Source organism: Rhinolophus hipposideros (assembly GCF_964194185.1).
Source record: "Rhinolophus hipposideros genome assembly, chromosome: 4".
Taxonomy (NCBI): Eukaryota; Metazoa; Chordata; class Mammalia; order Chiroptera; family Rhinolophidae; genus Rhinolophus; species Rhinolophus hipposideros.
The window spans coordinates 53432546-53452566 of NC_138050.1; the positions used below are offsets into that span (position 1 = coordinate 53432546).

At 44.7% G+C, this 20021-nt stretch overlaps 1 protein-coding gene across 6 annotated transcripts; it reads right to left on the reverse strand.

The window, feature by feature from the left end:
• Nucleotides 1–768: 768 nt before the first annotated feature.
• On the reverse strand, nucleotides 769–18936 carry NAXD (NAD(P)HX dehydratase). 6 transcript variants are annotated; one of them, XM_081045961.1, is made up of 11 exons: nucleotides 18852–18936; nucleotides 18108–18642; nucleotides 15766–15916; nucleotides 13381–13426; nucleotides 12656–12744; nucleotides 10280–10388; nucleotides 6179–6229; nucleotides 5988–6092; nucleotides 5058–5178; nucleotides 3597–3717; nucleotides 769–2586 (listed from the first exon to the last, which is right to left on the reverse strand). In XM_081045961.1, the coding sequence occupies exons 3-11, from the start codon at nucleotides 15867–15869 to the stop codon at nucleotides 2436–2438; spliced, it is 897 nt and encodes a 298-aa protein (XP_080902087.1). In that variant the 5' UTR covers nucleotides 15870–15916; nucleotides 18108–18642; nucleotides 18852–18936; the 3' UTR covers nucleotides 769–2435. The 6 variants fall into 6 exon arrangements, with proteins under 6 accessions (XP_080902087.1, XP_080902085.1, XP_080902084.1 ...); XM_081045959.1 differs by lacking the exon at nucleotides 18108–18642 and having other exon boundaries at nucleotides 18852–18930; XM_081045958.1 differs by lacking the exon at nucleotides 18108–18642 and having other exon boundaries at nucleotides 18725–18921.
• Between the last annotated feature and the right edge of the window lie 1085 nt (nucleotides 18937–20021).

Below are 20021 nucleotides of genomic sequence, written 5' to 3' on the forward strand. Positions count from 1 at the left end.
AGCCAGCAGGACGCAGGTGACCCTCTTGCTGCTTCCCCCACCGCTCAGGGCCTGGCCAGGTACAGCTTCAGGCAGGAGGTAAGCAAGCACACGCTAGGCATAGCTGAGGAAGGCTTGGTGGCCGTTGTCACTGACCTTCATGACCCTGAAAGGCACTGGTGTTCCTATTCTACATATAAGGAAACCCATTCAGAAGCTAACTTGCTAAAAGTGACCCAATCAGTCCATGGCAGAGGGAAGGCGTCCGATGGCAAATAGGTCCCTTACAAGGACACATCCAAACAGGGTCGATTCAGTACTGGCGAGCAGACTGTCCCCTGATGGCCAGACACTTAAGCTGCCTGCCCAGTACTTCCATGCTGCTGTCCTGGTCTCAGGAAAGCCCCCAGTAAGAGAGTGTCCTTAGCTGGAGCTAGTGAGTACACACAGGTTTGTAAAAGAACAAGGAAGCAATGGCTAATTTCATGTAAAAATACTGGTCCCTGGCTACTTACTGTTTCCCCAAAAATAAGACCTAGCTGGACAATCAGCTCTAATGTGTCTTTTAGAGCAAAAATTAACCTAAGATCCGGTCTTATATAAAAGACCCGGTCTTATATTACAGTAAAATAAGACCAGGTCTTACATTAATTTTTGCTCTAAAAAACACATTAGAGCTGATTGTCCGGCTAGGTCTTATTTTTGGGGAAACATGGTAGGTATGCCTCCTGTCTCGTTTCTAAGCAAAGGGATTTTGTACTTATTCAGAGCAAAAACTTAACAACCAACATAGGAATAGTTCCTATGACTAATAAGTTTTATTCTCTTTATAGTGAAATAGCAACATTTCATTATTCTTCAAATTACTTCATTTTAACAATATTGGTAGGCCCTGCTCAAAAACACTTTAGATACATAAAAAACTTAAATATTTTTATCTCCCTAGTACCTGACAATATCTTCAACTTAGGAAAGTTGAAAGATGGGTTCTGGCTGTTTAAGAAAAAATGTAAAACTCTACATTGAAATAAAACAGGTCTGCCTTTTAATAGTTACAAGGATTTAGATGTAATACTCCAAAAGAAAAATGTCCATGACAGTTTTTATGGAAAATTCATATAAGTAGTGAGGCTTCTCGAGTTAGATGTGAAATAAGTTACAAATATTTTAAAAGAAATCTTAAAAGTTCATGGCCAGTTTCAAGAAAGTAGGACCGTCTGGGGTGAGGTGTCTGAAGCACCAGGCTTCACCAACAGCGACCAGAAGGGGAGGCAGACTTTTAAAGGGACCAGACAGGTCTTGCCTTTGTAGAAGACATTATTAAACAGTAAGAGTGCACTCAAATAATGCACTAGGAACCAAACGCCACAGAGAAATGACGACCGAAAACAAGTAACACTCAGGCCACTAAGAAAACCATCCGTACAACCCTCCACACAGACAACCAAATGAACCAGAGGCTAACAAGACAAGAAAAATCTTCATTTACTACAATTTCAGAGAATCACCTTCTTTAATGGAATCTGAATCTTCCTGAGAAGCCACAAGGACGGCCGTTGTACGTGGGAAGCAGGCATGACCCGAAGCTCAGTCCTTCCAGGGTCTCCTTGGTGCAGCTCCCACTGCACCCAGCATCCCGAAGCTTTCCACCCAAGAGGGCACACTGATGGGCTGAGGAACAGCACGGTGACACTCGGGTGTTTCTCCACTCGTGCACGCTCTGCTGGGCCTCGTCAGCCAGCACACGCACTTGTGTGCAGACATGGAGAAGTAGAAGACACAAGAGGCCCCACCTGTGCATTCAGGTATCAGTGTTCCATTAAGTTTCCTTCTGACTTTCCCACAGCACCTCCAAAAGGATTTCCAAGGTCAAAATGATCACTGACTATTCTGAATACTTTAACCAATTAATCAAAATAACCGATGCTTAGTATTTCTGCCCAGACCTTTTCAACATAAATCACTATTTGAAAAACAAAAATGAGCTAAAGAATGAATGCCCACCCCATCCTTTGGTGGGTCTCAATTGAAAAAAGAAAAACACATCATTCACACAGACATTTGGAAATGACCGACTGGCTCCCTCTGAGAGGACCATCTAAAATGGGGAACATATGGCATAAATGAAAGGAGCAGGAAGTGCGTCAGTAGAGAGAATGAGAAGACATAAGCTCAGAGACTAATCTTGGAACAAGCCCACAAATTCAGTTGAGCTGGTCAGACTTTCTCATTCTTAAGTGATTTTTCATTTTTTTCTCAGTTTTTGCTGAGAAGCTAAGAAAAGTTCAGGAATACTTTGTTTAGAGTCATTGTAACATCTCAAACTGCTTATTAGTTTAACCAAAATTGCTGCATTCTTAAATTCTCTACGTTGATCCATCATGCATCCTAGACGTGCCTTTTCCCATTATGAATGCAATCTTCCACCATGGTGCCCACTTCCTGTTTGCACTGGCTCAGGTTTCGAAGAGTCTGTTGAATGCAGGTCCAATTTCTGCGATCATGTCAGTGGTGGTGGTGGAGCGGCCGTGCTTCTGGAAGGCTTGGTGGTTGCACTGCCTTGTGAGGGCACATGCGCCGAAGGCAGCCACGAGGAAAGGGCTGAAACTGGAGGGCAGAGGCATTAGCAAGGTGCTGCTGGACGCGGGAAGTCCTTGCCTCCATGGCTGCATCAGACACCAGGGGCCGGAAGCCACCAAAGGCTCTGATTTCCTTCCTGTTTCTGCCCTGAAACCTCAAATGGGCAATTTCGAGGCTGATACGCCGTTGAGGCATAATAGCTTTATTCCAGTTACAATAACCATTAATCCCGATATTGATATTCCCTAACAAAAGAGAATCATATAAAAAATACCTATCTATCTGGAGAAAGGTTAGAACACAGCAATTTTGCCCTAGTGAACACCAGACCAGGACTTACTGGTTCTAGTTTAAAGTGCTCTTTAGTGCCCAGGATGTGAGCGAATATTCAGATCTAAGAACACAGGGGCTTCACCATTACTAGACTCCCGCTATAGCACCCCTCCTTTCCATGTGCATATGCCCAGCTGGGTGCTCCCTGCCTGCCTGGTGTGCTGCAACCTCATGGGCCCAACATGCTTTACCTGGTGTCGGACAGGGCCCCCATCCCGGGACATCCCACCCCGGCATGGGCAGCCATCACTGTCACCATGATGGTGTCAAAGCCCACGCTTAGAATTCTGCTGCTGCTGAAAGGAAACTCACATCTTTCAGGATACCATTCACTGTAAGCTCTACGCCGCCTGCATGTTTTCTAGTTTAATGTTTTGTTTTACAGAGCGTACGCATCAGACCTTCTAGAACAGTGTTCTCAAACTTGGCTGCACATTCGAGTTAACTGGAGGGCTTTAAAAGCTAGGAAGCTCCAGAGCCTGTCGGCATCGACTAATGGGGAGGCCCTGACAGTTTACAGTGTAAAAGCTCCCCAGGCAAACGTTCTGGGATCAGCCCCTGTGCTGGGATTTCTTCCACATCACTAACACCAGTGTTTCATTTGGAATGTTTCCAAGCAGTTACTTATGAAATGTATGCGCTACTAAAATAGCTTACGTAGTTAAGAAAATTTCCCAGTAGGACAGGTGAAGATGTGGCCATACCCATTTGTTTTCTCAGGTCCGGTGTGGAGCGCCCAGTGCACCAGGACGCCCAGGGAGCCCACGAGGAGGTCTCCTTGCCCACCACACCTGCGGTTACTGCCCGGCTGGCTGCACTCAAGCACTGCAGATAAAGCAAGACAGGCGTTAGAGTGGGTGGCTCGTCTGCTCTCAGGGTACTCCAGGTCATCCATGGTGCTTCCTCATTTGTTCTAACAAGGAAGCGTCTCCTCCACAGGAGAGGAAACCAAGGCAGGCAGAGCTCGCACTGCTCCAGAACCACCTGTTTAGCATGGTGATCAGTGGAGACATTAGGACTCAGCCGCCGAGGGATCTGTGGGAACAGAGATCAGAGAAGAGCACAGTGGCATAGCACACGCCGGCCGCAGGCCTGCGGGCTCCTAAGCCCACGCCCACCAGGGCGTCTCACGCGAATGCACCTTCAAGGAGACGCGCACAGTGCTAGTGTCCCGAGTGGACATCACACGTCGGTAGTCATCAGGACTTCATTTATGCTGTACCAGGAGAAATTTCTATTTCTTTGGAAAATATATTGCAAACAGGTTGTTACGTGCTCTGAATGTGTTAGTCCGGAGCACCTTCCAGCAATTAAAGAAACCAAAGGTTTTAGGATCCCTGACAACACTGCGTTTCCTGCCCAGCATGTGAGACAAAGTGAGTGTGTGAGCGCACACGTAACTAAGGACGCCTTCTGTGCCATGACCTAGTCAGCAACTCTACACTGAGGCGACGGTTCTTTGTATTCAAGTCTAAGAAAACTGGGGTGCCTTTTGCCTCTGGATCAGATTTTTAAGGGAGCATTTGTTTTGAGCGAGTTAGGGATGTACAGTCTCTGGTTAGGGGCCTCACTGCGTAGCCCCGAGCAAGTGCTGACGCTGCGTCTCCGCCCACACCCCCGTTTGCCCTCACGCAGCAGACCACAGGCTCCCACGGGCGAACAACTGGAAGAGCCGCCACAGGAAGCACCTGGGGAGTCTCACCACTAGTGTCAGCTCCTAGGACTTCTTCACTTTCCGGTCATTTTTATAAAATAGGACAAGATGTAGTAAAATATTCACATAATTGCAGTTATGCTGTAAGCAAGATGGAGGCGGCAGGTGCAGGACCCTGGAGCAACACCTGCTGTTACAGCACCTTCCCCGGGGCTGCTGCCTAAGAGCCTTCACGGAGCTTTAGCCTCTGCACCTGGAATCACCTAGGACCAGCACTCATGCCTGTCGCTTCCCTTTGCAGAACAGTGGGAAATAAAACTGGACTTGGAAGAAGTTGTGTTTAACAGACTCATCAGGAAGACCCTGTGTGGACACACATGATGCACATGATGCATGAGTGTGTGAGCCACGAGTGACCATGTACCACGCGTGAATGCGGTTTTCTTTGGGCTTGTGCCCAGCATGGCCACACTGGCTGGCTTCACGTGGTGTGAAGCCCAAGGCCACTCACCCTGTTCGCCATCGGAGATCACATCCTGCTCCCCTTTCTGGACCACGGTCACATTCCCCAGGGCCTGGCTGAGCCTCAGCACAGCTCCACGGCGATCACTGCTGTCCACAGGGTCTCTCAGCTATGACATAGGACACCACAGACAGACACGCTGTCATCAGACACGTGAAACGAGCTCACAAATGTGGACACAGTGAACACAGTTCACTGGATGGGACACAGTGGCCCCATCCATCCTGATCCTCTAAGGGGATCCCCCAGGCACCTGACGGCTGAGTGCTGCCCCACTCCCCCCCAACCCCACAGACACGGGCACTCCATCTACCAGGTGGAAGGAGGCCCAAGGCATCATGGACAGCAAGTCCTCCAGGGCTGAGGCACAAACACTGCTCTGGTGCCTGTCTCCTGCCTTGTCAAAGGTAAAGCACACTGCTCACGGCTGGGCTTTTCAAGTTGGCAGAAGTGAGGAACTTCGAATGATAATGCACTAGTATCTGCGCTTGGTGTGTAAGGACTCGTGGATGTACACACATTACTTCATCTCATCCTCACAGATCCTATGAGGCAGATGCCATCGTTACCCACATTGCACAGCCTATAGGTAACGCAGGACAGCAATGGAGTGACCCTCACAGAATACACAGTGGGAGGGGCTGGGTGACCCCGGAGCCTACCTTTCATCCCATCAAAAACGCACCGACTGGAAGATGCCCATCCCATAAGCCACCAAAAACAAATAAAACCCAAACCACCGTTGGCATGTAAACGAATGTGCACCCTAGAAAAGCATGCATCTGCTTGCCCGCCATCTGCATTCTGTCCCTGCACATGCACCCGCGGGACCAGTGGGCACAGCCCTGCACAGCGTGTCGCCCACCCCTCCTCAGGATGTGGAGGACGTGCGCCTGGTCTCTCGTGGTCAGTACTCACCACAGCTTCAGAGAGTCTGCTGAACTCCACGTGGTTGGGAGTGAGAATGGCCTTCCGGTAGCCTTGGATGAGGGTCAGCTGCTGAGTGATCAGCCACAGGCCGTCCTGCACAGAACAAGGACTCCCGTTTACTGCACGATCTCGGGGGCTTGGCTGTACGGAGGGGACAGGAGAGGAGAGGCCACACTCACTGCATCAATGATGATGGGGACACCTCTGGCCTTTGACGCTTCTAAAATGCCCTGTGAGAAAAGGAAAAGCCGTCACCTATCAGACAAAAGAAAACGGAGCAATTCCTTGAATTTCCACATCAGCTCATCAACAAATAGAAAATAATAAAAGTAAATGCATAAAACAAATGAAAAATGCAAATGGACCAACAGAGTCCCTTTGTGAGGCAGAGGACAGGAAACTGAAAACATAAGCCCATGGGCGACATGACCAGCACTGAGTCCCAGGTTAACCCAGGAAGCCCTACCCCAAGCTAGTGTCTCCAAATTTCCCATAGATACTAATCCTCACGATGAGAGTTAAAAAATCTAACGTCTTAGGAATTCCCCATATCATCAGCTTTTATGTATTTTTCATAACACTTTGTTTTTAAAAAAATGAGTGACCATATTAATAAACAAAATCACTTCTCTCTGAAAAGGTTATACTAAGTTTTAGAGATTTTTTTGCTAATATACATATTAGCAAAAGAATGAAATATGTATATGCATATATATACAAATATATATATACATATATACATAATATACATATTAGCAAAATAATGAAATATATATACACATAAATATTTACATATATATATATATATATATATATATAAAATCAACATACGGTTGCTTATTATTACAAACCAGCATAAGATTATACAGATACAGAGTGCCAAAAAAGCGTATACACATTTTAAGGAAAAAAACTATTAAAATTGTAATACAATGAATGACACTAGCATTCCTTTGATTAACGCCACCTTTTGAGCAAACGTCATACTACACATTGCTACTGTAATTCAACTCAACTTTGAAAAGTAATACACAGACAACATCTCTTAAAATGTATACATTTTTTGGCTCCCCTAGTATATTACAATAGCATGTAAAAATGATCTCTACCTGATACAGACACTTGATAATAGAAAACATTAAAAGAGAATAACAAAACCAACATAAATGGTAAGCAGAAATAACTTACAACATTAAAAGATAAATCCACATATATTTAACTAAGTTACCATTCTGAAAATGCAATGTGAAAGCCCACAAAGCGCCCTGCCTGACCGACCAGCTCAGTGGTCCTTTGCTGACACCGTCAGAGCTCTGGGAGTGTTTCCAAAAGCCCCTTCAAATGAGGGTCAGGGTATGGGCGCTTCGTGGAAGCTTATTACCTTCTTTAACAATGAAGATACTCTGCTTGCCTTTAGTTTGGCTTTATTGTTAAAACTGACTTGGCTCTTGCCAATTCAGATTTTTCAATCTCTGGTTTCGTGTTGCAGTGTTTGCCTTCATCTAGCACCTTGGTCTCTTTGTACTTTCCCTCTTAAAGTTCTTACAAAGCACAGCCTAAAGTGAATAGTCAAACACTGGGAAATGTGAGTCAACACAATGGCCAGTATTTGAATAACGTAACATCACAAAACATGGGTTTCCTGGCATGGTTAAGAGCACTACACAGAATCACGCATCAAAGTCACCCATGTAAGGGACTGATTTGCTTCCATCACTCAGAGGATTCGTATGAAGTGCACAGTGCACTTAAACTGCATTTGCAAGGATGGCTGATGTCAGCAGCAGTCGGGCCACGAATACACACTTATAACAAGGCAACAGCTCCAAGTGAGACCGGCTGCTGCTATCATCATGACACTCTCCAAAATGGCAGCTTCACCCACCATCTATTAATAATCTAATCTAAAATAAGAATGACACAGAAATGAACAATCTACACCCAGATCAGAAAAGTTTGGAGGATTGCTGAGAAGCAGTGCTTTGTCTCCAATAAGACACACCTAAAACAAAACGAGGAGCATGCCCCCCGTAAGAGACCAGGCGGAAGTGAGAAGGAATGACAGCACCCCACAGCAGAGTCCTGGCCAGGGCAGCCTGCTGGTGGCACAGTAAACTGCTATAGCTCTGCTATATAGATTCAGCAGCACGCCTTGTAGAAATTTATCCTAAAGAAACTACCCAAAAGAAATGGACAAGTACGTATGTATACAGAAATGTTCAAGATATCACGAATGTCGAATATAATAAGAAAAGCTGGAAACAGCCTAAATGAACTCGTTAAATACACTATTGTATACTATGATGTAGCTACTAAAATATTTAAAAGATTAAAATTAATTTATGATATAATAGAATATAATGTAACAAACATAAAATATGTAATGTAAGTAAATATAAAAAGTAAGGAACTCAACATGGAAATGCATAGGACCCAGAATAGCCAAAACAATCTTGAAAAGAAAAAAGTTTGAGGGCTTCACAATTTCCCACTTCAAAACTTACTGCACAGCCAATGTAATTAAGACTGTGGTACTGGCACAAGGACAGCTATACCGGCTGTAGGAACAGAAACGAGAACCCAGAAATAAAGCCTTACATTTATGTCAACTGATTTTCAACAAGGATGTCTAGACAATTCACTGGAGGAAAAGAATCTTGAACAAATGGTGCTGGAACAATTGGATATCCACTTGCAAAAGAATGAAATCGGGCCCCTTCCTTACACAAAAATTAAAATGGACCACAGACCTAAATGTAAGAGCTAAAACAATGGAGCTCTTAATATATAGGAGTAAATCTTGGGTTAGGCACAAAACCTTCTCAGATAAGACACCAAAAGCATAAGTGACAAAAGAAAAATAAACTGAACTTTATCAAAATTAAAAATCTGTGCTGCAAACTATTAGGTTGGTGCAAAAGTAATGAGGTTTTTGCAATTTTTAACCTTTTAAACTGCAATTACTTTTGCACCAACCTAATATCATCAAGGAAATGAAAAGACAACTCACAGAATGAGAGAAAATATTTGTAAATTCTCTCTCTCATAAAGGCATTGTATTTAGAATATACAAAGAATTTTAAAGCTCAATAATAAAAAGACAAGCAATGTTTTAAATGGGGAAAGGATATGACACCCTGGCAGTGTCGGAGAATGCCAGGCAGAGAACACAGACACGGGCTGCCATGTAGTCTGTCCTCTTTGTTTTCCCTAATTCTGGCGGTATTTGTTTCAACTTTTTGAGGATAAAAAATTACTTTCATGTTTTTTAGATTAAGGCATGCACAGAATGAACTTTCAGTAATAAAGAATAGCATAAATCATCAATGAAAAGGTAAATGAACGCAGATATGCACATGAGGGTGACCCAGGGTCTCGTGCCCACCCCGCATCACCGAGTGCCTGGCCAGGCTGTGTGTTGCTGGTTTTACCTCAGAAGGATGGCAGGGAACGGAAGTCAAGCCACCAACCAAGTGTCTTGTGCTGCCTGAGGGCCAGAGTTTTCTAGACCCAATGAGCACATCAAGAAGGTTGGAAAAGCACCAGGTTAAGAATCAGACTAACAGAGCTTTCAAGAGGACCCCGCTGACAACACAAAGTTAGAACCAACAGAATACCATTTGTGCTTTTATCTAAATGTACAACTTACTGCGAAAGTAGTTGTTAGAGAAACTCTCAAAAATACTCTCCCCCACTCAGGTCATCTGTGACAGTGACTCTGACTGTTCCTGCTGTAGCGTATACTGTGCCTAACCGGGCACTGTGCAAAGCATTTTATAAAACGTGGCTCTCAGTAACCCCTGGGGGTGCAATCACCCCTTTACAGAAAAGGCACAAGGCCCAGGAAGCTGAGCAAGCTGCCAGGGTCCCCAGCAGGAAGGAGATGGTGCTGGAAGGGGAACTCGAGGCTGACCCAAACCCTGGCCACTGCTAACACTACTCAGTCCGGATGCTGGACTTTCCAACACATAGTATGCAACACACATAAACACCAGGGTGACAGCATAAAACAGCTGAGCAATTCCAGTGACTTCTTTCTGCGACTGTATGAAAAAAAACCAGTGCCCCAAGAGTGAAAAAGAGATTCCTTCAGCCCAGTTTTAAGTTCATTACCACCTTTTTGCCTAGTTCCTCCTCTAACCCCCAAACCAAATTTTATCCATCTTAATTATTTCATGAAATTAGCACACAGAACACTAAACAGTAATTTAAAAAGATAAAGTAAAAGGTTTCTGTTCTGACATCCCAGGAAAGACCTGCTTAGTAATTCTATCTATTACCTTGACATTTCCAAGAAGAACGTCATCTCTCCCTAGGCCAGGCCCCACGACCAGGGCATGCAGTCGGGGCAGCCACTTCTCCACTTCACGAACGGCATCAGGGCTGTCACTAAACAAGGAAAAGAAAGGCAGAACACTTTACTTAAAATTGCATTTATTTGTTTATTAATGAAGGCTCAAAATACTAGCATGGGCCAGAGAGCTGTGTCCTACACAACTAGACTGAGTAACAATGGCTTGAACCGGAGTGTGTTTATGTGTGTGGGGGGGGGGCGGAAGAAGGGGGAAAAGAAATAGATGGTGCACATCTAGGAATGACACACACACACAAAACAACAAAAAACAAGACTCATGAAAAAAATTTTAAACATGTTAGAATAAGCTACACTGTGGCTAATTTCAAAATAATCTTTGCCAGCTTCTTTCCATCACATGGGAGTTCAGCAGCGTAGACTCCACACACTCACAGACTGTCCCCTACATCAGACACACTGGGGAAGTCATCCAAGAGACCTCTGCGACCGGTCCCTTTAGAACATCAAGAGTGCCCTTCTTTAGAACAAGACCTGACAGCTGTACAGGATTTTGTTGTTTTTTCCACAACACTTTCCTGTTCATCATCTTACTTCTCAGACTCTTAGAACCCACTCTATAAGGCTTTGCTCCCCTTTGCCCCCCACAAGCTGCCCTTGTTGAAGTCACCGACGATCCCATACTGTGAGATCCAACCACCCATTCCTAGTCTTCTTCTCTGACTACAGGGAAACGGGCCATTCTAGAACAATCTGCTAACAGTTCTTCAGTCAACTCCAGGACAGCGCTCCTACCCATCTGCTCCTAAACGGGTGCTTCACGCACTGTGTGTCCTCAGCCTTGTGTCGTCTTTAAACACCACGCACACACTACCAACGCCCAGATTTACACCTTCCCTAACCGCCCGTTCCAGTCACATCCAGTCACAGCTGCTTGGATGTCTAGGAGGCAACTACACACATGCCCAAAACCCAACTAGAGATCATCCCCCCCCACCCAAACCTGCTCCCCCAGTTTCCCAAGGTCATTAATTGATAATTTGCTCAGGCCAAGCCCTGGGTGGCATTCAGGACCCTCTTTTCTTTGAATACCATATCCCACCAGTCAGCAGATCCTGGGGCTGTACCTGCCAAATGTCCCCCGAATCTAACCCAGTCCTGTTTCTACCCCATCACATACCTCTCACCAGGATCTTACAATAGCCTCCTAGTGGGACCCCTGCTTCTATCTTGGGTCCCAAGAGCATGTTCTCAACAGAGCAGCCAGACGAGCCTTTTAAAACATAAACCGGGCCCTGTCCCTGCCCTGCTCAAATGCGTCAGCAGCCTCCTCCTCATTTATGAGAAAGCCAAAGCCTACAATGACCTTCACAATCTGCAAAGCTTGGCTCCGAAACTCTCTGGTCAACCCAACCCATCCTGAGCACCCCCGAGCGTTTCCCAAAACGCCCGCAGCTTGAGCTCTTGCACCAGCTCTTCCCTGGGTACGGAAGGGCCTCCGTGCCTCCCCGCCCTCCCCGTGTCTGCAGAACGCGCTCCCTCCCCATCTTCAAACCCTGACTTGAATGCCACTCTGCGCCACTGCCCACGCTCATCCACTAAGACTGCACCCACGGCGCATGCACAGCGTCACTCCCTCTCACCCTCTGACACACTGTCCTGTTTGTCCGTCTCCGGAGCTGTGTTGCCCAATACAACAGATAACAGCCACACGTGGCTTTTAAACTTAGAGTAAAAACGCTATTCCTGAGCTCCACTGGCCATATTTTAAGTGCTCAGTAGCCATATGTGTTCAGCAGCCACAGTGCTGGACAGCAGTAAGGGAGACAATTTTCTTTTTTTTTTTTTTTTAATTAATTTTATTGGGGAGACAATTTTCATTATGGAAGAAAGTTCTAGGGCACAGAGCTGTCCTAGAAAGAGGCTGCACGGGAGCAGGTGTTTCTGTCCGCTCAGTTCGATGCTGTCCACGTGGGGCCCAGGAATCTGCGGAATGAGTGAAGCGTTTGTCACCAACTGACGCCCTCATCCCTGCCACCTGCGCCCTGTCCACAGACCTCTCCTGGGCCTAAGAACCCCAGCCATTTTCGACAGGCCAGAGGGGCTCGTCCTGGGCGTGACAGCCTGGTGCTCAGACCTCATCCCACGCTGTTGCACATGGCTGTCTGTCTTCTTCTGACGGCAGACAATGGGCTCATTAGAGTGTTCTCCTTTCTCCTGAAACCACCTAGCTACCAAGGCCCATACCAAGCTCCTTAACACAGGCTCGCAGAGTCCATGTGAAGACACCACACAACCAAGGAGAGTCGCTGCAAGGAAACACCCCACATGCGGCCCCACTCACAGAACAGGGTGAACAATCAGCTCCGGGCTGTACGACTTGATCACAGGTGCGGCCTCTCGGGTACAGAACACGTGGGATAAATCTGCACCCTAAGAAATGAGTACAAGAGGCTCACTTAACGTGGGACTCGCTCAAAAGATACCCAAAGTGGTTTCAGCAAGAGCCACTCACTAGATATGTGGTGTTCAACCATTCACAGTACATAGCACTACCCGTGAAAGAAAAATATCCAACTGTAGCAGTTAAGTTACAGCTAGGAGGTTTAGAAGCAGAAGGCGTAACAGAAGAAAAGGCCTGGAAATAAAGGTGACCTTTGCTGCCACCTAAGAGGCAGGTCCTCCAGACCAGTGCAGGCTGTCCCACCTCGGGGCTTCACAGGAAGCAAGCAGCACACTTCACATTAACTGCCCACAGGGTGGTCAGGACATAATCAAAAGGCAGCAGCAACTGCCACGGTCAAAATATGTCATCCGCTTAAGCTAGGACTGAAAAGGCATCCCAAGGTCACTTTGGTCAAGTACAATTCTCATAAAACTTCAGTTTAAAAAAATGAGTTCCAATCCAAGTTATTTTGTCACTGCACAAGAGGTCAGGATACATTTAAAGGTGTTTCTCTTATCCTGAAGGTGTTAGATTTTTATTGGAAAACATTTGTTTTAATCATATTTAAATAACCCAATTCCTTACTAGAAAAATCCTAATAAAGAAGCTGTAAGTAAACATACCACTTTGAGAGCTGAGATTGCTGCAAAATAGGGGGCTCCAGTGTACCTGAAAAGAAGACACTTACAGTCAAACACTTCTGAGAATGAGGGAAGCACACCAGGTTTATCAATAAACTATATAGAGATGAAGCGCCCAGCACTGGGCCCAAAACCCCAAGGAGGTGCTCAGAAAATGTTCAACAAACCAGAAAAGTCAGTCTTTTACCAAAGACCTTTGTACTATGTCAGTAGAGGCAAATTCTGGCTCCCCGTTACAGCGGGATCCCTGTCATGGGTATGTTCAAATTGAAAGCTTGAGGTGATAGTTTTAAGAATTCATACATATGTTGAACTTTATTAAATTGTACATTTTAAATATCTACAATTTACTGTGTATCAACTAGACCTCAACAAACCTGTTGAGAAATTAATCTCCTAGTATAACAGTTCAGCAAGGTTGCCAGATTTCTATCACTGAAAAAAAAGAAATAGCATTTTTCTATATTAGGAATTATAGATGACACTTCTCTCTAAATTAATCGTCGTAGATATAAAAAGTACCTTACCAGAAATGCACACATCTACAAATACAAGAAAATGCAACACCATCTAAACAATACGGGTTTTTGTTAGCAATGAAGATGGGGATTTATGTTACAGAGAAAAACCCAAAATTGGAAGGTTTAAGAAGACGGTGAGTTTCCTGAAGGTGTCTGCCAGGAGAGAGTGTGCCTGAGGTGACCACAGGCCAGGGAAGCCCACACTGGACAGTACGTGGAGCAGGACCCATTCCCCGAGGGCAAGAGTAAGCAGACGCAATGGTCATCTTGATCTGGGGCCAAACAGACACCGAGGCCAAACAAGAAGAGACTCTCACACTTCCCGCTGGTTCCCATCCTATGGGTCTACAACGACTGGAACTCCACTTTTAAGATGATTTCAAGCACAAAAGGAAAACTCTTGAGCTTGGCATCAGATGGTGACTGCACTTTTATGTCAATTCTAAGCAGTGAAGTTTGGCTAGCCCATGCAAAACAACCCGGGGAACATGCGTAGTGCGCTCTACAGAGCAGCGCCACCAACACACCAGAAATGCCAAAGGACAAGGCATGCAAGACACACACACACACACACACACACACACACACACACACACACACGCATTCTCTCTCTCTCACCCCACAACATGAATACGAGTCCCATTAACAAAAGAAACACGCTAAAATAACACAAAACAGGCTGCCTACTGGACAAGTAAAGGCTGTGAATACCCACAGGACGTGAGGGGAACAGGTGCCTGTTGGTGGCAGCACACACTAGTGCAATTCTGGGGGAAGAACAATTCGCGACGCTCATCAACATTTTAAATGTCTATGTACTCTGCTCCAGTACAAATTCTTCCAGGAATTGATTCCTCAGATATAACTACATGGGTGCACAGGAGATGCCTACAGACATATTGTTAATTGAAAAACAGAATAGAGGTAACCAACTGCCTATCAACAGGGAACTGGTTAAATAAATTATGGCCCATCTGTACAATGAATACCATATACCCATTTACCCACTTGTAAAGAATCAGTCTATATGAATCAACATGGAAACACAGAGTAAAATGAAGTGTAAACATAACAAATCTTAGAGGTATATCAGGTAGACTCTAAATGTGAACCGGTTTATTTCCCTTATTAAAAAGAGCAGTCACTGTCATATTGGGTAAAGAAACAAAATCTCGTTACGTATTATTTATGGTAAATGTACCTAACTATAAGATAAACCATTAAAAACATAGGACTAGGCAAAGAGCACATACATGCAAACACAATGGAAGCAGAAACAGAAATACTAACCAAGGTCAAATTTAATTCGAAGGCATTAGGAATCATCTACAAACATGGACAAATGATAAATCTGTATGTATCAAACAACACAGCAGCAAAATATATAAAACTAGAAGAGCGAAGAGGCCTTAAAACAAAGCTGGGATCTGTCAAATTTCATAAATGACTTCCAGGAATATCTTTATTTAATTAACAGAGTAAACCACGCGGATGTTGAGTGTTTTTATCCTCATTACAAAAGTAATATATGCTTATGGTATGGGTCTAGTCAATTCAGAAAAGTACAGAATAAGAAAAAATAGTCTCATTCCCTGACTACAGGCGAAACCTTAACACTGACATACACCACTGAAGAGCTCAATCAGGGCCCCTGAGAGTTTCTCCTATTCAAACAAAAAGGTCATGATTAAAAAACACCAAGTGTCATAATATCAGACCACATTTGGAAATGATTACCGAGGTCCAACCAGACAGACAGATGAACGAATGGATGGCTGATAGGTAGGTAGACAGCCAGATAATAGAGGCTGATTGTTTACATACAAACATTTTCCATGTCACTTACTCTTGGCTGCCTCCAACGATGCCTATTCTTCCATCTTGCCCTTTGTGCTTCTTGGTAGTTAGAGGAGGTATAATATTTCTCACCAACTGAAGAGTATTTTCCATATCCTTTATCGCTTGTGCTTTATGCAGCGAAAATGTTCTTTTTAAAACTGAAAAAAAGAAAATGAAATCACTGAGAATGGCAAACATCAAACAAAATAGCCCATTAACCGAAATACTTCCCCAAACTGACTTAACATGAATGCCACAGATTTTCATCCAATGGTTTCATTATTTTATTTCTGTAAGCAAATAATATTCAGAAATTACAACACAACAATAACATGTATATACCAAGTTTGTTTTTTAAATGTATCAGACATTTTGGAAGTCCATTTAATCTTTCAGAAAGTTTTTTTAATGCATCATTAATAAACTACAAATATTTCATGTCAATCTACCCTTAAATTTATTAGGTCTCTTCTTTCAAACTGAAAAGCAACCTTCCATTTGTTACCTTCCATTGTCATATTCAAGTCTGACAGATTCATGTTATTTCCAATTTAATTTTCCAGTCCTATTTCCAACACTCAATTAGATACTAATTAAAAACCTCAAAATTGCACTCTAAATATAGAACATATATTAGGTTCGAAGGCATTTGAATTGTCTCTAAACAGCTAATATGAATTGGCGTTTCTTGAAAACAAGGCGCCCAATATTTTTATCCTTCCAGTGAGCAGCTGAGAAAAATTAGACATGGGTCACAAGTTCAAGTGAAGATCAGAAACTGGCTCAGCTCCATACAGTAAACCAGCTTTATCTTTAATCACACTCTAACAGTTTTACTTTTTATTCAACAAAAGTATTCAAGAAATTTTCTTTAATGAGTAAATGCCCCCTTAGCTGATACTTGTATATCAGATGCTTAGATCTCAAAATGTAAAGAGAATATTAATTACTGTCAACCCAAACACCTTTCACCTTCTTCCAAACCAACACAGGATTAAAACTCAAAACAGAAGCACTGTAAACCTTTGGCCAAGAAAAAGCACAACTAGGCTTGCGCAACAACCAGTACCACTGGCTGATCCCTGTGCTCCTGACGTCTCTCCTCTTAGCCAGTGACATACCCGCAGTACTGTCCCCCACCCTAACTCAGAGCCAGGCTGCAGAAGGCACTGAGCTAGCAGAGCAACCCCACTCTCTCTCCCCCTCCCCCGAAATTCTCAGCTCCCCAAACGCCAGTCCACACTCCGAATTCCCAGACATCCCACTGTCTTTTCACCATACAGTTACTGTGAAATGCTGTTTCCCAGTGCTCCCTCATGAGCTGCATGAAAGGAACCAGAGCTGTTATAATCAGATTTAATGACGGCATCACTGACTGCTGATGAACAATCTATGCAGTCATGAAAATGCTTGCCATGTATTTGTTTCAAACGTGAACATATCCAGCTTAACATGACTGATCAATACAAGAATATCAGAGAATGGTCACTCTTTCAAATTCCCCAGAACAGAAATACAGCTGCTTTTTAAAGTCTAGAAATTGTAAAGATAGAATCCAGACTCACCATTCACTCAAGGGTTGTTCTGGGTTCCTTACTATGTTTCGGGTTTATCAGACATCGTCACTCAGCCCCACACAAAATATCCCTAAAACCACCCCACCACCTTTCGCCTACACAGAAGGTGGTACAGCTCCCACCTGTGGCTTGAAGAGAGGGTCTGCAGGTCTCCATGTTGGACCCCCACCGTCAACTGACTGAAACAGATTCTGGCACAACACAAGACACTCAACAAATGTTTGACGAATTAAAGGCATCTTGATTCACTCTCAGTAATAGTTTATCCTTCTTCTACAAATAAAGAAACTGAGGCACAGAGACAGACCTGTGAAGATGCCTCGGTCCGTAATGGATCAGCCGGGACAGAAGACACCGTTTTATTAAAATGCTGCTATTTTAAGGTAAAAGAAATCATTTTTCTTTAACCAAATATTCACCCCCACCAACCAAAAGGTAAGTCTAATCCTTCTCAAATCCTTTCTGAAACTATTCGGGAGGGGAAAAAACAATTACAGTTGAGAAGTAGAGCATTTTCATTTTTTAGTTGGAGCTCGATGAATGCGAAGTAAAATGCACACTGCTCACCAGTGTTCTGTCCCGGGCCCCTACGAGGCCTGTCAGCGACAGGGCCCCAGAAAGGTCCCCTCAATTTCCCTACTTCACACTGAATCTCAGTGGAAGCTGGCTTTCTGACACACGCCGTTTGCACGCAGCCACAGAACTATCTAAACACAGACATCCCCGTTCTGCAGGAGAAAACGGCCTGGACGAGAGAAAACTTAAAATGTACCCTATTAAGTCACTGTGTCTTCAGGACACTTCTGAGGCTGCAACAACGGGTCAAACTGGTCTGGTGTTTGTTTTCAAAAAAGCGGGGCGGAGGCAGGCTGGATCATCCCACAGATTTCTTAAGCCTGGGATTGGGCTCTTTTCCAGAATCACTTGCCACTGTCAACTTTCCGTGATACCCATGTTTCTTTCTGCCAGACGTGCTCTAAATTAGTGTGAACCATAACTGGGTCGGAGCGCCTGAAAAGCAATCTGCAAGTTAACGCCGACACCCGAACACGAGGACGGGACGTCGGAGACGCAGAGCGGCCGCTGTCCGGTACAAGTCCGGTCGGTCGGAGGAATAATGACCCCTCGAGTAACCTCAGAGAAAGCTCGCCGACTAATCAGTGTGTGGGTTTACGACCAGCGGCTACCAATAAAAACTCGGCAGGAACTGGTGCCTCGACGCCGCCGTGCTGCCGGTGAGCTTCCAGCGGGGAGCAGGCGCTGAGGAACCCCTCCCCGACTCCTCCACACACGCGGACCTATCGCGCCTGCAAACAAAGGGTCACGATTAAAACGGCAGCGATTACTGTGGCCGCGCGCGGCCCGGACAGGCAGCCCGGGGACGGGTACCTGCGTCCAGCGGCGGCCCGTACAGCGCGAGCGCGGCCGCGAGCAGGGCCACAACGGCTGCGCCGGCGGCCGCAGCCCCGACGCCCGCCCGAGGGGCCATGTCCGGGAAGTCCGGTACCGGTCTTACCTCGCGGCCAGGCGCGGGCTGCCCCCCAGCAAGGACCGACAGCCATCAGCGCACTTCCGGGCTCCCGGCCGCCCCCGCCGGAACTAGTCTGGCGGACTTCCGGGCTCCGGTCCGTCTCAGCGCCGCGACCGGAAGCGGGCCGCCAACTCATTGTCAACATTGTCCATAAAAACCTTTTATATAATCATAACATGGAGGGGAAAAGTCTAGGTTGAGTCTGGAGATGACATTTCTAACCCCAGAAATAGCTTTGAGAATTGGGGTTGTAGAGTTTTCATCACCAAAAATTCAAATATTTGGATTAGATAAATTTTAATGTTTCTGTCAGCTCTAGAAATGGGTATTTGATCTAGGAATACATTTGCTTATATTTTATCTTTTATTTAATTTGCACCTTTTATATCTTGTTTTAAAATCCTCTAAGAGGAACAATAATGGGCTTGGGGGTTGTCAATGACCTAGGATTTATGTGAAGCAGGTCCCAAATGATATTAAGACAAATACCTCCCTTATATATTTTTGAAATTGAAGTTTTTCTCCAAAATAAAATTAGAGAAACCTCCTGGAAGGGTGGCCATGTGATGTCACCTCATTGAAAGCCAGGGAACCTCATTTCATGGATATCCTCTATACCTAAAACACAGCCTCCATCAACCTCAGGAATTTAGCCTCTTGGCTAGATGAGTCCTTACTTCTCAGTTATCCTTGGTGGATGGTGTAAGAGAGGAAAAAATCTTTTCCATTGGAAAATCTTTTCCATTTCCATTCTTAGGGTAGGGGCCTATGAATTAGACTGACGAAAGACAGATTAACAGGAGAAAAGACATACAAATTATATTTGTTAGTATTTTCATAAAGGAAGGCCTTCATAGAAAATAAATGAAGACCCAAAGAAGTGATCCATTTAGGGTGTAAAAGGTTCATACATCATTTTAACAAAAGGCAAATTGTGGACAAGTGATAAGACAAAAATAACAATGTTTGGGATTCTAGGGGGAGGTAAATATGTGGGGAAACTAATGGAAGTGAAGGGTTATTCAGTTAGGTTTAGTTAATGCCAATGCGTCTTGGCACCGTCTCAGGTAATAAAGATTGTCCTTCCCTTTCTGGTATGAGAGGGCAGATACCTTCATAAGGGATAAAGGAAATACATTTCCTGCTTTTAGACGG

Coding starts and splice junctions, on each gene's coding strand:
- NAXD (XM_081045958.1), bottom strand. CDS start 18,824: ATGGCCCCTCGGGCGGGCGTCGGGGCTGCGGCCGCCGGCGCAGCCGTT. Junction 15,917..18,724: donor CGGGCCGCCGCTGGACGCAG/GTACCCGTCCCC, acceptor TCTTTTTTTCAG/TTTTAAAAAGAACATTTTCG. Junction 5,179..5,987: donor GCAGACTCTCTGAAGCTGTG/GTGAGTACTGAC, acceptor CCTATGTCATAG/CTGAGAGACCCTGTGGACAG.